Raw genomic sequence first — 19,092 nt, 5'->3', positions numbered from 1 at the left:
TTCTCCAGGAACCCACCTCGCCCCAGTGACCCGTCAGCTGGACGATGTTTTAAATGTAATGAGCTGGGGCATGTAAAGGCCAACTGCCCCAAGACCCCCAACAGATTACAGTTCATTGCACCGGAATCACACCAGACGTCCTCGGGCCCAGATACCTCCCAGATACCTTTGGAGCGGAGGGAAACTGAGTGTGGGCAGGAAGAAGATCACCGCGTGGAGGGACACCAGAGCACAAGTGTCAGCTATCCATGCTTCCTTAGTGGACCCAAATTTAATTGACCCAGAGATCCAAATGACAATTCAACCCTTTAAGTCCAACTCTTTCAATTTGCCTACAGCCAAGTTGCCTGTCCAGTACAAGGGCTGGTCAGGAACGTGGACTTTTGCAGTCTATGATGATTATCCCATCCCTATGCTGTTGGGGGAAGACTTGGCCAATCATGTGAAGTCAGCCAAGAGGGTGGGAATGGTCACCTGCAGCCAGACTAAACCAGCCATCACGCCTAGTGCTGTTCTGGAAACTTCTACCAGGACCCGGTCAGAGGTGATGGACCCGGACCCCAGGCCAATGTCTGCAACAGCAGTAGTGGATCCAGTCCCAGAGACCCAGACAGAGCCAGTCTCAGAACCAGAACCGGTGGAACAACCAGCACCAGACCCATTGCTAGCACTGAATCCAGTACTTGCAACCCCAACACCAGAGGGCCCCACTGAACCTGAACCAACAGCAGCCCATAACTCTACACAAGAGGCTCAGCCGGAGCCTGAACCCCAACATAGTGCACCAGCGGAGAGCGGTTCACAGTCAACGGAAACAGCCCCATCCCCTACATCGCTTCCAGAGGGACCAAGCCTAGGTCCACAATCCAATGAGGAACTGATGTCTCCAGCATCAAGGGAACAGTTCCAGACCGAACAGAAAGCAGATGAAAGCCTCCAGAGAGCTTGGACAGTGGCATGAAGCAACCCACCGCCTCTCAGCTCTTCTAATAGATCCAGGTTTGTTGTAGAAAGAGGACTTTTGTATAAGGAAACTCTTTCTGGTGGACACCAGGAAGACTGGCATCCTCAGAGACAGTTGGTAGTTCCAGCTAAGTACCGGGTCAAGCTCTTGAGCTTAGCCCACGATCATCCTAGTGGCCATGCTGGGGTGAACAGGACCAAAGACCGGTTGGGGAGATTATTCCACTGGGAGGGAATGGGCAAGGATATTCCTACCTATGTCCGGTCTTGTGAGGTATGCTAAAGAGTGGGAAAACCCCAAGACCAGATCAAAGCCCCTCTCCAGCCACTCCCCATCATTGAAGTTCCATTTCAGCGAGTAGCTGTGGATATTCTGGGTCCTTTTCTGAAAAAGACACCCAGAGGGAAGCAGTACATACTGACTTTCATGGATTTTGCCACCCGATGGCCGGAAGCAGTAGCTCTAAGCAATACCAGTGCTAAAGGTGTGTGCCAGGCACTAGCAGACATTTTTGCCAGGGTAGGTTGGCCCTCTGACATCCTCACAGATGCAGGGACTAATTTCCTGGCAGGATCTATGGAAAACCTTTGGGAAGCTCATGGGGTAAATCACTTGGTTGCCACTCCTTACCACCATCAAACAAATGGCATGGTGGAGAAGTTTAATGGAACTTTGGGGGCCATGATATCTAAATTTGTAAATGAGCACTCCAATGATTGGGACTTAGTGTTGCAGCAGTTTCTCTTTGCCTACAGAGCTGTACAACATCCCAGTTTAGGGTTTTCACCATTTGAACTTGAATATGGCTGCGAGGTTAAGGGGCCATTACAGATGGTGAAGCAGCAATGGGAAGGATTTACACCTTCTCCAGGAACTAACATTCTGGACTTTGTAACCAACCTACAAATCACCCTCCGAACCTCTTTAGCCCTTGCTAAAGAAAACCTACAGGATGCCCAAAAAGAGCAAAAAGCCTGGTATTATAAACATGCCAGAGAGCGTTGCTTCAAAGTAGGAGACCAGGTCATGGTCTTAAAGGCGCTCCAGGCCCATAAAATGGAAGCCTTGTGGGAAGGGCCATTCACGGTTCAGGAGCACCTGGGAGCTGTTAATTATCTCATAGCATTCCCCACCTCCAACCGAAAGCCTAAGGTGTACCATATTAATTCTCAAAAGCCCTTTTATTCCAGAGAATTAAAGGTTTGTCAGTTTACAGCCCAGGGAGGAGATGACGCTGAGTGGCCTGAAGGTTTCTACTACGAAGGGAAAAGTGCTGGTGGCGTGGAAGAGGTGAACCTCTCCATGACCCTTGGAGATCCAGATCCAGCAGATCCAGGAGCTGTGCGCTAGCTGCGCGCCGATGTTCTCAGCCACCCCAGGACTGACTGAACGGGCATACCACTCCATTGACGCAGGTAACGCTCACCCAATTAAAGTCCAACCTTACCGGGTGTCTCCTCAAGCTAAAACCGCTATAGAACGGGAGATCCAGGATATGTTACAGATGGGTGTAATCCGCTCCTCTGGAAGTGCATGGGCATCTCCAGTGATTCTAGTTCCCAAACCAGATGGGGAGATACGTTTTTGCGTGGACTACCGTAAGCTAAATGCTGTAACTCGCCCAGACAACTATCCAATGCCACGCACAGATGAACTATTAGAGAAACTGGGACGGGTCCAGTTCATCTCTACCTTGGACTTAACCAAGGGGTACTGGCAGGTACCGCTAGATGAATCCGCCAAGGAAAGGTCAGCCTTCACCACCCATGTCGGGCTGTATGATTTTAATGTACTCCCTTTCAGGCTGCGAAATGCACCCGCCACCTTCCAAAGACTTGTAGATGGTCTCCTAGTGGGATTAGGAGAATATGCAGTCGCCTACCTTGATGATGTGGCCATATTTTCAGATTCCTGGGCAGAACACCTGGAACATCTACAAAAAGTCTTCGAGCGCATAAGGAAGGCAGGACTAACTGTTAAGGCTAAGAAGTGTCAAACAGGCCTAAACAGAGTGACTTACCTTGGACACCAGGTGGGTCAAGGAACTATCAACCCCCTACAGGCCAAAGTGGATGCTATCCAAAAGTGGCCTGTCCCAAGGTCAGAGAAACAGGTTCAATCCTTCTTAGGCTTGGCCTGTTATTACAGGCAATTTGTACCGCAATACAGCCAAATTGCCGCCCCACTTACAGACCTAACCAAAAAGAAACAGCCAAATGCCGTACAGTGGACCGAAGAGTGTCAGAAGACCTTTAACCAGCTTAAAGCAACGCTCATGTCTGACCCTGTACTGAGGGCCCCAGACTTTGACAAACCGTTCCTAGTAACCAAAGATGCATCAGAGCGTGGTGTGGGAGCAGTTTTAATGCAGGAAGGACCGGATCAAGAATTCCACCCTGTAGTGTTTCTCAGCAAAAAATTGTCTGAGAGGGAAAGCAACTGGTCAGTCAGTGGAAAAGACTGTTCATTCACCTGCACGTCCACCAACGTAATATACGCCATCATGTGCCAGCAATGCCCCTCTTCTATGTACATCAGCGAAACTGGACAGTCCCTACCCAAAAGGATAAATGGACACAAATCAGATATTAGGAATGACAATATAGAAAAACCTGTAGGAGAACACTTCAACTTCCGTGGACATACAATAGCAGATTTAAAGGTAGCCATCCTGCAGCAAAAAAACTTCAGGACCAGATTTCAGAGAGAAACTGCTGAGCTTCAGTTCATTTGCAAATTTGACACCATCAGCTCAGGATTAAACAAAGACTGTGAATGCCTAGCTAACTACAAAAGCAGTTTCTCTTCCCTTGGTGTTCACACCTCAATGGCTAGAAGAGGGCCTCATCCTCTCTGATTGAACTAACCTCGTTATCCCTAGCCTGATTCTTGCTTGCATATTTATACCTGCCTCTGGAAATTTCTACTGCATGCATCCGATGAAGTGGGTATTCACCCACGAAAGCTTATGCTCCAATATGTCTGTTAGTCTATAAGGTGCCACAGGACTCTTTGCCGCTTTTACAGACAAGAAGGACACACATGTTAAAGGTAGTTGTCTTCCTTTTAAGATATACTTTTAGTTTTGGATTTCTTTGAAGAAAAGAGAACTACTTTTTACCTGTGTCCTTTTTGTATAAACTACTATGCTATTTTAACTCCAACAGTATATAAGATGAGAAATAAAATTGAGGTTGTTGACCTTAACTGTGTATTTGCTAGCTTTTCAGCATTTGAGGAACATGTTGTTATTAAAGTAGAACAGAATAATCTTAATCAAGATTAAGCAAGGCTTTTTTTCTGTGTAGCCTTGCCTCTGAATAACTTATGTTTGTGGGTTTGTCAGACCACTAACAGTATTGATAATTAATTTTGTAGTTTACAGGTGTATTGGAAGAGAACAGTATGTAACTGGCTTGTGTTTACTGCAGGGTCTGTGCATTACGTGAACGAAAAAGGAAAGACAAGCCATGCATTGAGCACAGACAGTCCAATCCAAAAGCTCCTGATCATGGAGAAGAGGGATGTTTTGGTGGTAATAACAGAGAACCTCCTGTTGTCTATGTACACAATAACTCTTGAGGGAGAAGCAGAGGAAATCATGAAGGTAGGTGAGGTAGGCTGAGGGTTAAGGTTAGGTGCTGCTGTGGTACAACATCAGTTTCTATAGATGTATATTTCCACTTTTACTTTTGCCAACTTTTTGTTGTCTGACAAATTCATTAAGGCCCATCTTTATTTCTTGGATAAAACATTTACGGAAATACATGTTCCTCCCAAGGTTACTCCTGTGGGGATTCTGCGCCCCTAAATTAAAAATTCTGCAGATTTTGTTTGTCAAAATAATGCAGTTTAATCACAACAGTTTCAATTGTTTTGGTAATTTATTTAAACTACAATAAAGAAAAAAAGGCACTTGGTAACTAATACCCTGCATTCCAGTTATAATCCTGGATTTTCATTTAAATTATATTACAGAACACCAAATGGCAAAAAAAAAGTAGAACATCATTTTAAATTACTCAGACTTTCACACATGAAAGTCATACAGTTTTGCTAATCATTGTCCTGGACCTGTCTGGGTACTTTGGGAAATGCTTGGTTCTGATTGTCCTGACATTTTATTGACTGCTTGGTAAATGTTTTATTTGCCCTCAAAGTATTTTTTTTTAATGGGTAAGTAAAATAAATCTTAAACTGTAATCTAACCCCATTGTGTCACTTTGGCACAGGAAAAAAGTGAGAAAGCATAGAGATCTTCCTAGCTGTTTCCTTACTTTCATTTGCCAAAGTGATGTAATATAGGGGCCTTAAAACTTTTACAGGTTTTATACTCCTGAGGGAATTGATTGAGAATGGGAAGAGTTAACTAACAATAGGAACATTAACAATGTTACTATGCAGGCAGGCTGTTACATTTCTGCCTCAGGAAATGAGATCAATTAACCATCAACAGCAACATTAACAAAATGTGGTTTTGTTTTTTTTACAAAAACTGTTTTCTTTAATTTAAAAACAATTTTTTTCAGTAACATGATACTAATATTTAATAGGGTTTTTTTATTCTCAAGAAGTTACAGACCCGTTACTAGGCAGACAGGCTGCTACATTTCTGTCTCGGGGACAGAGCCTTCCTTGTGTATAATAAAAAGACCTACCCCCTCTCCATGCCAGGCGAGCCGCAGTAGCAATCAAGAGGGACAGAGTCTCTCTCGCTTATTGGCCCCCTGATGGTGATCAGCATCTCCCTAGCAGGCATGCATGCCCAGCCCTCTTCCCCCTGGAGTGATTTTTGTCTCTGAGGCTGCTCCAGGCACGTTGGAACAGACACGCTGCCTGGACTGCTGGGGAAGAGATGCGTGTCCCCCTGCAGATTTTTTTTTTTGCATTTTTCTGCGCGGGTGGCAGAGAAATATGCAGACTATATGAATTCTGCACCCCTGCAAGGACGCAGAATTCCGTCGGGAGTACAAGGTGGAGCCAAGAATTGTGGTGGTTAATTCAGAAGCATGGGTTTTCTCTTGCATCTCTGGTTTCTCTGTTCTAACCTTCTCTGTCAGGACCCTGCTCACTCCTGTTCCTTCTCAAGTCCACAAACATCTCAGAGACCTTTACCTGGTAAAACACCCAGTGCCATTTATGTACAGTGTTGGTTCCTAGCACCCTTGTACACTGTTCAGCCTTACACCTACAGTCTTAGGGAGCCCTCAGCTCCTGAGGCAAGCAGGCAAGAGCGATCTTTCTCTGTTTGCTTCCTCTCTTCGCCTTTTTGTATCTTCTGTCTAGTGACATTAGCCTTCCAGCTCTTCTCCACCTGTCAGTTAGGCACAGCTCTTCTTAATGAGGTTTGTTCTGCGGTAATTAATTGGAGCTGCAGTGACCAGAATGCTGGGTCAGGGGCTGCTGCCCAGCACTCTGTCACACCTTCCATTTCTTCATTCTTGCCCCCACCCTAACCCGTTCACCCCCATTTGTCCACTCATCTCTACTTTCTTGTCTCCTGTCTATAATCTGTCTACAGACACTGAACATATCCTTCCTCTTTCTGCAGGTCATAGATATGTGTATACACTTTGTGATGCAACAGCCAACAAACATTTTAAAAATCCCAGTTTTTCTGCTAGAATGTTGTCAGGATGAACAAATGGCTTCAACTGTTTCCATTACTCTAATTTTTAGTACCATTGGAGCAAGGGTCTGATGGAGGAAGAAAGGATGGTGGTGGCATTCTTAAAATCTCCATAATCCCAGCATCATTGGTTGCTTCTATTAAAAATTAGTAGTTAACCACGATGACAGTTATATTGTCACCATACATCACTAGCATTATCATTCCATTAAGAATGGGTGCAGTACATACCTTTCTTAGAGCTCCTGTTTCTGTCTTCAGACTCAGGATGATGGTTTTGTGCTCATGTTACAACCACAAAGGCTAGAAATTTAAAAATAATAAAAATAAAGTTAATGTAAAATTCTGCAGAAATTGATGGAGCTACTCATGAAGGGCTGCATAGGGTTCCACTTAAGAACGGCTTTATCCAACCCTGACATTCAGCCTGGCTACATGTTTAAAAATACAGTGATATTGATGTTGCAGTTCCTATTACCTCTTCTTTATTTAAAACAGTTTAATTCTGAGTAATGATGGTTCTGAAAAAATCCCCCCCCCCCGTTTCCATATTTTCAGATGCCAGAACTTTGTAGGAGTTTGGAATCTTAATCCAATCCTGAATTTTAGCTGGGGCTACTTTTTAGACAAAGCTGCAAGACCTATCTCTTTGCACACGTCTTCTCAGCTGATCAAGTCCTAATTTCCAAGCTGACTGGTAAAATTTCTAACAGGAGGGGATTTTTTTCCTTTGGTCGTTCTGTGTACTTGAATGTCTTGCTTTATGCCTTGCAAAGAGATATTTCAGTGATGGGTGCCAGATGGATAACTTTTAGCAAAGAGATTTAAGTGTTAATCATTAAAAACAAAACAACCCCCCCCCCCCAAATTTCCACTTTCTCTCCTTGTCTCTTCCTTCTCTTTACTTAGAATCATAGGATATTAAGGTTGGAAGAGACCTCAGGAGGTCATCTAGTCCAATCCCCTGATCAAAGCAGGACCAACACCAACTAACTCATCCCAGCCAAGGCTTTGTCAAGCCGGGCCTTAAAAACCTCTAAGGAAGGAGATTCCACCACCTCCCTAGGTAACCCATTCCAGTGCTTCACCACCCTCCTTGTGAAATAGTGTTTCTGAATATCCAACCTAGACCTCCCCCACTGCAACCTGAGACCATTACTTCTTGTTCTGTCATCTGCCACCACTGAGAACAGCCGAGCTCCATCCTCTTTGGAACCCCCCTTCAGGTAGTTGAAGGCTGCTATTAAATCCCCCTTCACTCTTCTCTTTTGCAGACTAAATAACTCCAGTTCCCTCAATTGCTCCTTGTAAGTCATGTGCTCCAGCCCTCTAATCATTTTTGTTGCCCTTCACTGGACTCTCTCCAATTTGTCCACATCTCTTCTGTAGTGGGGGGCCCAAAACTGGACACAGTACTCCAGATGTGGCCTCACCAGTGCCAAATAGAGTGGAATAATCACTTCCCTCAATCTGCTGGCAACGCTCCTACTAATACAGCCCAATATGCCTTTGGTCTTCTTGGCAACGAGGGCACACTGCTGACTCATGTCCAGCGTCTCGTCCACTGCAATCTCCAGGTCCTTTTCTGCAGAACTGCTGCTTAGCCAGTCGGTCCCCAGCCCTTAGCAGCGCATGGGATTCTTCCCTCCTAAGTGCAGGACTCTGCACTTGTCCTTGTTGAACCTCATCAGATTTCTTTTGGCCCAATCCTCCAATTTGTCTAGGTCACCCTGGACCCTATCCCAACCCTCCAGCATATCTGCCTCTCCCCTCAGCTTAGTGTTATCTACAAACTTGCTGAGGGTGCAATTAATCCCATCATCCAGATCATTAATAAAGATGTTGACGAAAACCGGCCCCGGGACTAACGTCTGGGACGCTTGATACCAGCTGCCAGTTAGACAACGAGCCGTTGACCACTACCTGTTGAGCCTGACAATCTAGCTAACTTTTTGTCCACTTTATAGTCCATTCATCCAGCCCATACGTCTTTAACTTGCTGGCAAGAATACTGTGGGAGACCGTGTCAAAAGCTTTGCTAAAGTCAAGGAACAAAACGTCCACTGCTTTCCCCTCATCCACAGAGCCAGTTATCTCATCACAGAAGGCAATTAGATTAGTCAGGCATGACTTGCCTTTGGTGAATCCATGCTGACTGTTCCTGATCACTTTCCTCTCGTCTAAGTGCTTCAGAATTGATTCCTTGAGGACCTGCTCCATGATTTTTCCAGGGACTGAGGTGAGGCTGACTGGCCTGTAGTTCCCAGGATCCTCCTTCTTCCCTTTTTTAAAGTCATCCCCCGATCGCCATGAGTTTTCAAAGATAATGGCCAATGGCTCTGCAATCACATCCACCAACTCCTTTAGCACTCTCTGATGTAGCGCATCTGGCCCCATGGACTTGTGCTCGTCCAGCTTTTCTAAATAGTTCTGAACCACTTTTCTCCACAGAGGACTGGTCACCTCCTCCCCATGCTGTGCTGCCCAGTGCAGTAGTATGGGAGCTGACCTTGTTCAGGAAGACAGAGGCAAAAAAAGCATTGAGTACATTAGCTTTTTCCACATCCTCTTTCACTAGGTTGCCTCCCTCATTCAGTAAGGGGCCCACACTTTCCTTGACTTTCTTCTTGTTGCTCACATACCTGAAGAAACCCTTCTTGTTACGCTTAACATCTCTTGCTAGCTGCAACTCCAGGTGTGATTTGGCCTTCCTGATTTCAGCCCTCTGTGGAGAAAGAACGGATGGTGTGGATTGCACCCTCAGGAAGTTTGCAGATGACACTAAACTGGGAGGAGAGGTAGATGCACCGCTACAGACTAGGGACTGAATGGCTCGGCAGCAGTTCTGCAGAAAAGGACCTAGGGGTTACAGTGGACGAGAAGCTGGATATGAGTCAACAGTGTGCCCTTGTTGCCAAGAAGGCCAATGGCATTTTGGGATGTATAAGTAGGGGCATTGCCAGCAGATCGAGGGACGTGATCGTTCCCCTCTATTCAACATTGGTGAGGCCTCATCTGGAGTAGTGTCCAGTTTTGGGCCCCACACTACAAGAAGGATGTGGAAAAATTGGAAAGAGACCAGCGGAGGGCAACAAAAATGATTAGGGGACTGGAACACATGACTTATGAGGAGAGGCTGAGGGAACTGGGATTGTTTAGTCTGCGGAAGAGAAGAATGAGGGGGGATTTGATAGCTGCTTTCAACTACCTGAAAGGGGGTTCCAAAGAGGATGGATCGAGACTGTTCTCAGTGGTAGCTGATGACAGAACAAGGAGTAATGGTCTCAAGTTGCAGTGGGGGAGGTTTAGGTTGGATATTAGGAAAAACTTTTTCACTAGGAGGAAACACTGGAATGCGTTACCTAGGGAGGTGGTGGAATCTCCTTCCTTAGATATTTTTAAGGTCAGGCTTGACCAAGCCCTGGCTGGGATGATTTAGTTGGGGATTGGTCCTGCTTTGAGCAGGGGGTTGGACTAGATGACCTCCTGAGGTCCCTTCCAACCCTGATATTCTATGATATTCTATGACTTCCAGTTCTCCCTGCTTGTTTCCCAGGCTTCTTGCATTTGTGTATAGGCACTTGAGATAACTTGCTGTTTGTCCTGCATTCTTAGTATGAGGCAGGAGCCCGGCCCTCTCATGCGCTCCTGCTCATGCTTCCTCCCGGTATTCCACTTCCCCACTTACCTCAGGGCTTTGGTCTCCTTCCCCCAGTGAACCTAGTTTAAAGCCCTCCTCACTAGGTTAGCCAGCCTGCTTGCAAAGATGCTCTTCCCTCTCTTCGTTAGGTGGAGCCCGTCTCTGCCTAGCACTCCTCCTTCTTGGAACACCATCCCATGGTCAAAGAATCCAAAGCCTTCTCTCCGACACCACCTGCGTAGCCATTCGTTGACTTCCACGATTCGACGGTCTCTACCCAGGCCTTTTCCTTCCACGGGGAGGATGGACGAGAAGACCACTTGCACCTCAAACTCCTTTATCCTTCTTCCCAGAGCCACGTAGTCCGCAGTGATCCGCTCAAGGTCATTCTTGGCAGTATCATTGGTGCCCACGTGGAGAAGCGGGAAGGGGTAGCGATCTGAGGGCTTGATGAGTCTCGGCAGTCTCTCCGTCACATCATGAATCCTAGCTCCTGGCAAGCAGCAGACTTTTTGGTCGGGGCGGCAGATAGATGACTCAGTCCCCCTGAGGAGAGAGTCCACGACCACCACCACCCGCCTCCTTCTCTTGGGAGCGGTAGTCGTGGAACCCCCTTCCCTAGGACAGTGCATCTCATGCCTTCCAATTGGCGGAGTCTCCTTCTGTTCCCTTCCCTCAGATGTATCATCTAGTCCACTCTCCGCAGTAGTACCTGTGGAGAGAACATGAAACCGGTTACTTACCTGTATCTGCGTTGCTGGTACATGGACACTCCCCTTTCTTTTTCTGGAGGTCACATGCTGCCAAATTTCTTCACCGTCCTCCTGTCCCCGCAGTACAGCCTGCTCTGAATCTTCAGAACGTTGTGTCTGTAGAAGCATATCCTGACGTCTGTCCAGGAAATCTTCAGTTTCTCTTATGCAATGCAGGGTCGATACCTGTTGCTCCAGACTTTGAACCTTCTCTTCCAATATAGAGAACAGCTTGCACTTTGTACAGACAAAGTCGCTTCTGTCCTGTAGAAGAAAGACAAACATGGCACATCCAGTGCAGGTCACAACAGCTGAACACCCCCCCATCCATATTACCTTCCTTCTACGAGCTTCCTCAGGAGTTGTAGTAACTACTCAGAGAAGCTGGCAAGATGTGAGCCTCAGTGGGCTCTCCCCAGGCGAACTCCCTGGCAAAGTCCCTCTGTTAGCCTCTCTGCTGTTCTAGACCTTTAATCATTTTTGTTGCTCTTCTCTGGACTGTCTCCAATTTGTCCACATCTTTCTGAAATGTGGCGCCCAGAACTGGATGCAATACTCCAGCTGAGGCCTAATCAACGTGGAGTAGAGTGGAAGAATTACTTCTCATGTCTTGCTTACAATACTCCTGCAAATACATCCCAGAATGTTAGCTTTTTTTTTTTTTTGCAACAGTGTTACACCGTTGACACATATTTAGCTTGTGATCCTCTGTGACCCCCACATCCCTTTCCTCAGTACTCCTTCATAGGCAGGTTTCAGAGTAACAGCCGTGTTAGTCTGTATACGCAAAAAGAAAAGGAGTACTTGTGGCACCTTAGAGACTAACCAATTTATTTGAGCATGAGCTTTCGTGAGCTACAGCTCACTTCATCGGATGCATACTGTGGAAACTGCAGAAGACATTATATACAGGGAGACCATGAAACAATACCTCCTCCCACCCCACTCTCCTGCTGGTAATAGCTTATCTAAAGTGATCATCAAGTTGGGCCATTTCCAGCACAAATCCAGGTTTTCTCACCCTCCGCCCCCCCCCCCCCCACAAACTCACTCTCCTGCTGGTAATAGCCCATCCAAAGTGACCACTCTCTTCACAATGTGTATGATAATCAAGGTGGGCCATTTCCAGCACAAATCCAGGTTCTCTCACCCCCTTACCCCCCTCCAAAAACCACACACACACACTCACTCTCCTGCTGGTAATAGCCTATCCAAAGTGACCACTCTCCTTACAACGTGCATGAAAATCAAGGTGGGCCATTTCCAGCACAAATCCAGGTTTTCTCACCCCCCCCCCCCCCCCACACACACAAACTCACTCTCCTGCTGGCAATAGCTCATGCAAACTGACCACTCTCCCCACAATGTGCATGACAATCAAGGTGCGCTATTTCCAGCATAAATCCAAGTTTAACCAGAACGTCTGGGGGCGGGGGGGTAGGAAAAAACAAGGGGAAATAGGCTACCTTGCATAATGACTTAGCCACTCCCAGTCTCTGTTTAAGCCTAAATTAATAGTATCCAATTTGCAAATGAATTCCAATTCAGCAGTTTCTCGCTGGAGTCTGGATTTGAAGTTTTTTTGTTGTAAGATAGCGACCTTCATGTCTGTGATTGCGTGACCAGAGAGATTGAAGTGTTCATAGGCAGTCATTTCCCATTTTGTATGTGTGCAACTCATTGTTCCTTCCTAAATGTAGTACTTTGTATTTGTCCTTATTGAATTTCATCCTATTTACTTCAGACCAATTCTCCAGTTTGTCCAGATCATTTTGAATTTTAATCCTATCCTCCAAACCACTAGCAACCCTCCCAGCTTGGTATCATCTGCAGACTTTATAAGTGTACTCTCTATGCCATTATCTAAATCATTGATGAAGATATTGAACAGAACTGGACTCAGAATTGATCTCTGTGGGACCCCACTTGATATGCCCTTCTAGCATGACTGTGAACCACTGATAACTACTCTCCGGGAATGGTTTTCCAACCAGTTATGCACCCACCTTGTAGCAGCTCCATCTAGGTTGCATTTCCCTAGTTTGTTTATGAGAAGGTAATGTGAGACAGTATGAAAGCTTTACTAAAGTCAAGATATACCACATCTGCTGCTTCCCCCCATCCACAAGGCTTACCCTGTCAAAGAAAGCTATCAGGTTGGTTTGACATGATTTGTTCTTGACAAATCCATGCTCACTGTTTTGCACTTATCTCATTATCTTCTAGATGTTTGCAAATTGATTGCTTAATTATTTGCTCCATTATCTTTCCAGGTACAGAAGTAAAGATGACTGGTCTGTAATTCCCCGGGTTGTCTTTATTTCCCTTTTTATAGATTGGCACTATATTTTCCCTTTTCTAGGCATCTGGAATCTCTCCTGTCTTCCATGACTTTTTAAAGATAATCGCTAATGGCTCAGATATCTCCTCAGTCAGCTCCTTGAGTACTCTAGGTTGCATTTCATCAGGCCCTGGTGACTTGAAGACATCTAACTTGTCTAAGTAATTTTTAACTTGTTCTTTCCCTATTTTAGCCTCTGATTCTCCCTCATTTTCACTGACATTCATTATGTTAGATGTCCAATCACCAGCAACCTTCTCGGTGAAAACCGAAACGAAGTCATTAAGCACCTCTACCATTTCCACATTTTCTGTTATTGTTTCCCCACCCCCTCACTGAGTAACGGTTCTGCCCTGTCCTTGGTTTTCCTCATGTTTCTGAAGTATTTGTAGAACGTTTTCTTGCTACCCTTTATGTCTCTAGCTAGTTTGATCTCTTTTTGTGCCTTGGCCTTTCTAATTTTGTCCCTACATACTTGTGTTATTTGATTATATTCATCCTTTGTAATTTGACCTAGTTTCCACTTTTTGTAGGACTCTTTTTTGATTTTTAGATCATTGAAGATCTCCTGGTTAAGCTAGGGTGGTCTCTTGCCATACTTCCTATCTTTCCTATGCAGTGGGATAGTTTGTTCTTGTGCCCTTAATAATGTCTCTTTGAAAAACTGCCAACTGTCTTTCTCTTTAGACTTGCTTCCCATGGGATCTTACGTATCAACTCCCTGAGTTTGCTGAAGTCTACCTTCTTGAAATCCATTGTCTTTATTTTGCTGTTCTCTCTCCTACTATTCCTTAGAATCATGAACTCTTTCATTTCACGATCACTTTCACCCAAGCTGCCTTCCACTTTCCATTCTCAGCCAGTTCCTCACTATTTGTCAAAATCAAATCTAGAACAGCCTCTCCCCTTGTACCTTTCTCCGTCTTCTGAAATAAAAAATTGTCTCCAGTATATTCCAAGAACTTGTTGGATAATCTGTGCATTGCCATGTTATTTTCCCTACAGATGTCTGAGTAGTTGAAGTCCCCCTATCATCACCAAGTCCTGGGCTTTGGATGATTTTATTAGTTGTTAAAAAAAAAAAAAGCCTCATTCACCTCTTCTTCCTGGTTAGGTGGTCTGTAGTAGGAGGCTCTCCATAATGAACAAAAGAGGAAGAGGCCAGGATGGGGCAAGAGAGGGAAGCACAAAGAAGGGGAACTATTAAGGGAATTGGCTAAGTATTGCTGAAGGCATTTAAAGGTGACTTTCAGTGGAAACCAGAATTGGTTTTGTGACCTTTTTTGCTGCTTTATGGCTTTGTCTACATCAGAGTTTTGCCCCAATTCCAGTCATAGATATAATGGCACTTGTGCAACCCTGCCCCTCAGTGCAGATGGTAGACTGTATCCTACTTTCGAGCAGGAGTAAACTCAGACAGATCTGTTATTTGTAGTGGTGGAGCTTACTCCTCTTTGAAACACCAGGGGAAGCTCCACCCTTACAAATAGAAGCCTTGCCAGTCTAAACTGCAGGTGTTGCACCAGTACAGCTACACTAGTGGCTGGAATCAGAGCAAAATCTCAGGATAGACAAAGCTTTAGCTAATGGCAAGAGATTGTTGATACTTAACTATAATCTGTATCTTTATGTTAAAATATGGGTCTGCCACATCTCAAATACGCAATTACCTGACCTCTTTAGTAATATGTACCCTTTTCCCTACCCTGTGTTTCTCAGTTTGAACTGCAAATACAGTAGCACCCAAACAGCTCAGGATCTCATTCTGATAGACTTATAACTGTGACATTCTGTATCTTGTGGGAGCATACTGTAACCCCCATATTCCTCATTTTCATATAATCGTGATCTTGCATGTAAAGCATGCCTGGTAAGGTATTAGGGGAAACGTCTTTCAGCAGATCATGTCATTTCTCTATCCGTATGTGTGTATCATATCATATATGAAGTTATGAGAATTGTGTTGTATGGTGGTCACTGCAGCCTTGTCTACAATGGCAAGTTTCTGCACAGTAAAGCAATTTTCTGCATTTTAACTCCCGAGGTGTACACACTGCCAAGCCACTTAGTGTGGAGAAACTGCGCAGTTGCAGCGCTATAAAAAAACCACCCCAATGAGAGGTGTACAGGTTTCTGCGCTGAGGGTACAGCGCTGCGGTGCCAGTGTAGACACCCTGGTCGATTTCAGCTCTGCGACTGGGCTCCGGGAGGTGTCCTACAATGCCTGTTCTTGCCTCTCTGGTCATCGATTTGAACTCTACTGCCCTGCCCTCAGGTGATCAACCGTCATCCCCACCCCATACATTCCTTTGGAATTTTGAAAGTCCCCTTTCTGTTTGCTTGGTGACGCGTGGAGTGGTCTCAGCACATCTTTCCAGGTCGCCATGCCTGCTCCACGCACCAGGTGATCCCCCACTTGGAGCAACGCCGAGCTGCTGGACCTCATCGGCATTTGGGGAGAGGAGGCTGTCCAGTTCCAGCTGCGCTCCAGCCGTAGGAATTATGATACCTACAGACAGATTTCAAACAGTCATTTTGCACTTGCTCAGCGTGTTGTTGAACCACTCCTTGCTGCTGTCAAGTTGCCTGGTGTATGGCTTCATAAGCCATGGCATTAAGGGGTAGGCTGGGTCTCCCAGGATCACAATGGGCATTTCGACTTCCGCTACGGTGATTTTCTGGTCCGGGAAGGAAGTCCCTGCTTGCAGCTTCCTGAACAGGCCCATGTTCTGAAAGATGCATGCATCATACACCTTTCCTGACCAGCCTGCATTAATGTCTGTGAAACACCCACAGGGATCCACAAGCTCCCGGAGAACCATTGAGAAATACCCCTTGCGATTAATGTACTCGGTGGCTAGATGGTCTGGTGCCAGAATTGGAATACATGTGCCATCTATCGGCCCTCTGCAGTTAGGGAAACCCATTTGTGCAAAGCCATCCACAATGTCACACACGTTGCTCAGAGTCACGGTCTTTCAGAGGAGGATGTGATTAATGGTCCTGCACACTTCCATCAACATGAGTCCAATGGTCGACTTTCCCACTCTGAACTGGTTAGCGACCAATCGGTAACAGTCTGGAGTAGCCAGCTTCCACAGTGCAATCGCCATATGCGTCTCCAATGGCAGGGTAGCTCTCATTCTCATGTCGTTGCGCCGCAGGGCTGGGGCGAGCTCATCATACAGTTGCATGAATGTGGCTTTCCTCATCCGAAAGTTCTGTAGTCATTGCTCGTCATCCCAGACGTGCATGACAATGTAATGCCACTACTCAGTGCTTGTTTCCTGAGCCCAAAAGCGGTGTTCCTCTGTGAATGCCACAAGCAATCTCGTGTAGTAGCTAGTACGCATGGTGACATCAGTTTCGCACTCCTCTTGCCTTTGTTGTTTAAGGAATAACTCCACTACCACTCGTGATGTGTTGGTTAGAGCGAGCAGCATACTGGTGAGCAGCTCGGGATCCATTCCTGCAGCCAGAAAGAGGCAGAGCGCCCAGTACACAAACCGTTGAAAGATGGTGCCAAATGCAGACGGAAGCACAGGGATTTCTGTGATGCAAAGCAATGCATCATGGGTCACTGGGACAGGACCCAGGATGTCCTGGGACCCCCTCCATCTTCCCACAACTCTTGGTGGCAGAAGAGGAAGAGGTGCTCTGTGGGATAGCTGCCCAGAGTGCACAGCTTCGAATACCACTGCAAGTGTCACAAGTGTGAACATGCTATTGCGCAGGCAGCTTACAGTGTGAACACACAACAGCAGTTTCCCTTCAGCACTCTCTAAGTGGTGCAGTAACTCTGCCAGTGTAGACATACCCTAAAACATGCTGTAAGTTGGGGAATCAGCCAGATATTAGCTCCCCAGAGGCAACAGCAAGGAAAGTAACCAACCCCCGGTCGGGGTGTCAAACAACCCATGAACAGCCATTGTCCATCAAGGGAGCTTATTCCAACAACAATTCAGTGACCATCTGCATGAGGCCACACCAGGGGAATTGCTCAACCTTGCTTGGAGACTCAGCGATGCCCCCAGACATGCCTGGACGTGTGTTTTCCAAGCACTGAGGGTATAAAACAGACAGAGTGGACACATATGAGGCTTTTCTCCTTCACCCATCTACACTGCAAGCAACTAAGACACTGAGAAGAAAATAAGAGTCCAACAGACGAAAAAACCTGTATATTAAGGAGTGCAATATCCAATGGGGTGAAAAAAACTGCTTAATCCAGATGTTACCCAGTCTAACAGGGTTGAGAGTTTAGACTGTGTGCTTATATTTTATTTCTTTTGGTAACTAACTCTGACTTTTTGTCTATCATTTAATATCACTTAAAATCTATCTTTTATAGTCAGTAAATCTGTTGAACTGATTATCTTTACCAGTCAGTTTGTATGAAGTGTGGGGCAAATCTGCTCAGGGTACAAAGGCTAGTGTATATCCACTTTCTATTGATGAAGCGGTGAACCAATTAATAAATTAGACTGTATATTTCTGAGGTACAGTGCTGGGAGCGAGGGGGATTCGGCTCTGGTGCCTTTGTCTGTGTGATTCATGAATGGCTTTGGGAGCCTTCATGCAATCTAGCTGGGTGTGGGGTCTCCACATGTGGTTGTGTTGCACCTGGAGGTATTGCTGCTGGTCACTAGCAAGGCATTGTGAGAGACAGCTCAGGCTGGAGAGCGTTCCGGGGGTACAGCGGTCCCACAGTCACAGGCTGCACACCAGGGGGATCCCATCACAGTGGTGCAGCGAGCAGGGTGAAATACACAGCTTGTTGTACTGAGCAAGATTTGCACTTCATACACTGGTGTAAAGATTTTAAGTGAGGCTTTAAGTGTGGTGGCTAAGGATAGTCGGGAGGAGGCTACCGGTTTGTTATTTTTTGTTAGTTTATTTTGAGAAAGGGAAGTAGGAACAGAAAAGCAGGAAAATGACTGAAAGTAGTGAAGCCATTGCAAAGTTGGAGCTTTTTAGACTGCGGGCTGCAGAAAAAGAGGGATCACCAGAGATTATTGGAACGGAAAGAACGGGAGATGAAGGAGAAACGGGAAGAAAGAGAAAGAGAGTGGAAAGAGAGAGAGAGTGGGAGGAAAAAGAAAGAGAACGGGAAGAAAGAAAGAGAACAAAAACACCAACTGGACCTGCTAGAGAAGCAGAACCCAGCTATTCCCATCTGGGTTATTATCCACATAATTGTGGATTTTTTTTTAAACAAAAATCCACAATTTGGACGTTTATGTCCTGTGTGCAAAGAGACAGATGATATTGTTGAATATCTGACTACCTTTGAAAGCCCTGATGCCAAGAGAGTTCCTACCCTGATTGCAAAATTAATTGGTAAAGCTTTAAGTGTATTAAATGAAATGCCCATTGAAGATGCTTTAGACTATTGTAAATTTAAAAACATTGTTTTGCAAAGGTTTCAGATTACCCCTGAAACATATAGTTAAATTTAGGGATCTTAAGAGGAATATTGGTATGAGTAATGGGGAACATGTGAACAGAATGAAAGATTTGATGGGAAAATGGGTGAGGGGTAAAGGTGTTACAAGTTTTGAGGGAATGTTTGACCTTGTGGCTCAAAAGCATTTCCTAGGCATGTGTAAGACTGATGTAATGCAGTGCCTATGGGACAAAGATGTAAAGTCTGTGGATGAGATGGCGTCTCTTGCTGATGCCTTCGAACAGACCCAGGCATCTATTGAAAACAAACCACTGAAAGAGGTCTTTAAAGGTGGTGGGAAGGGAAGACCCCATTTTATC

General features: G+C 45.6%; 1 protein-coding gene and 1 long non-coding RNA gene across 12 annotated transcripts in view; one reads left to right on the top strand and one right to left on the bottom strand.

Annotated features, from left to right (window-relative positions):
* Nucleotides 1-19,092, top strand: part of IFT140 (intraflagellar transport 140) — a 248,909-nt gene that overhangs the window by 48,332 nt on the left and 181,485 nt on the right. For 5 of the 11 annotated variants that reach the window (XM_043523716.1, XM_043523717.1, XM_043523714.1 and 2 more), the window contains one exon: nucleotides 4,396-4,580. The exons of 3 other annotated variants lie outside the window; for them this stretch is intronic. In XM_043523716.1, coding sequence (XP_043379651.1) covers nucleotides 4,396-4,580 — 185 coding nt within the window. The remainder of the gene's footprint in view (nucleotides 1-4,395; nucleotides 4,581-19,092) is intronic. 3 more of the 11 variants (XM_027834811.3, XM_037911037.2, XM_043523718.1) reach the window with 1 other exon arrangement.
* On the bottom strand, nucleotides 6,226-10,315 carry LOC119567195. Its single transcript, XR_005227108.1, has 3 exons — nucleotides 10,282-10,315; nucleotides 6,825-6,896; nucleotides 6,226-6,316 (listed from the first exon to the last, which is right to left on the bottom strand). It is a non-coding gene; the product is annotated as an uncharacterized LOC119567195 (long non-coding RNA).

The sequence above is a fragment of the Chelonia mydas genome, chromosome 10 (assembly GCF_015237465.2).
Source record: "Chelonia mydas isolate rCheMyd1 chromosome 10, rCheMyd1.pri.v2, whole genome shotgun sequence".
Classification (NCBI taxonomy): domain Eukaryota; kingdom Metazoa; phylum Chordata; order Testudines; family Cheloniidae; genus Chelonia; species Chelonia mydas.
Note: the sequence above shows the minus strand (reverse complement) of the source record. Positions and strands in the feature narration are given on the sequence as shown.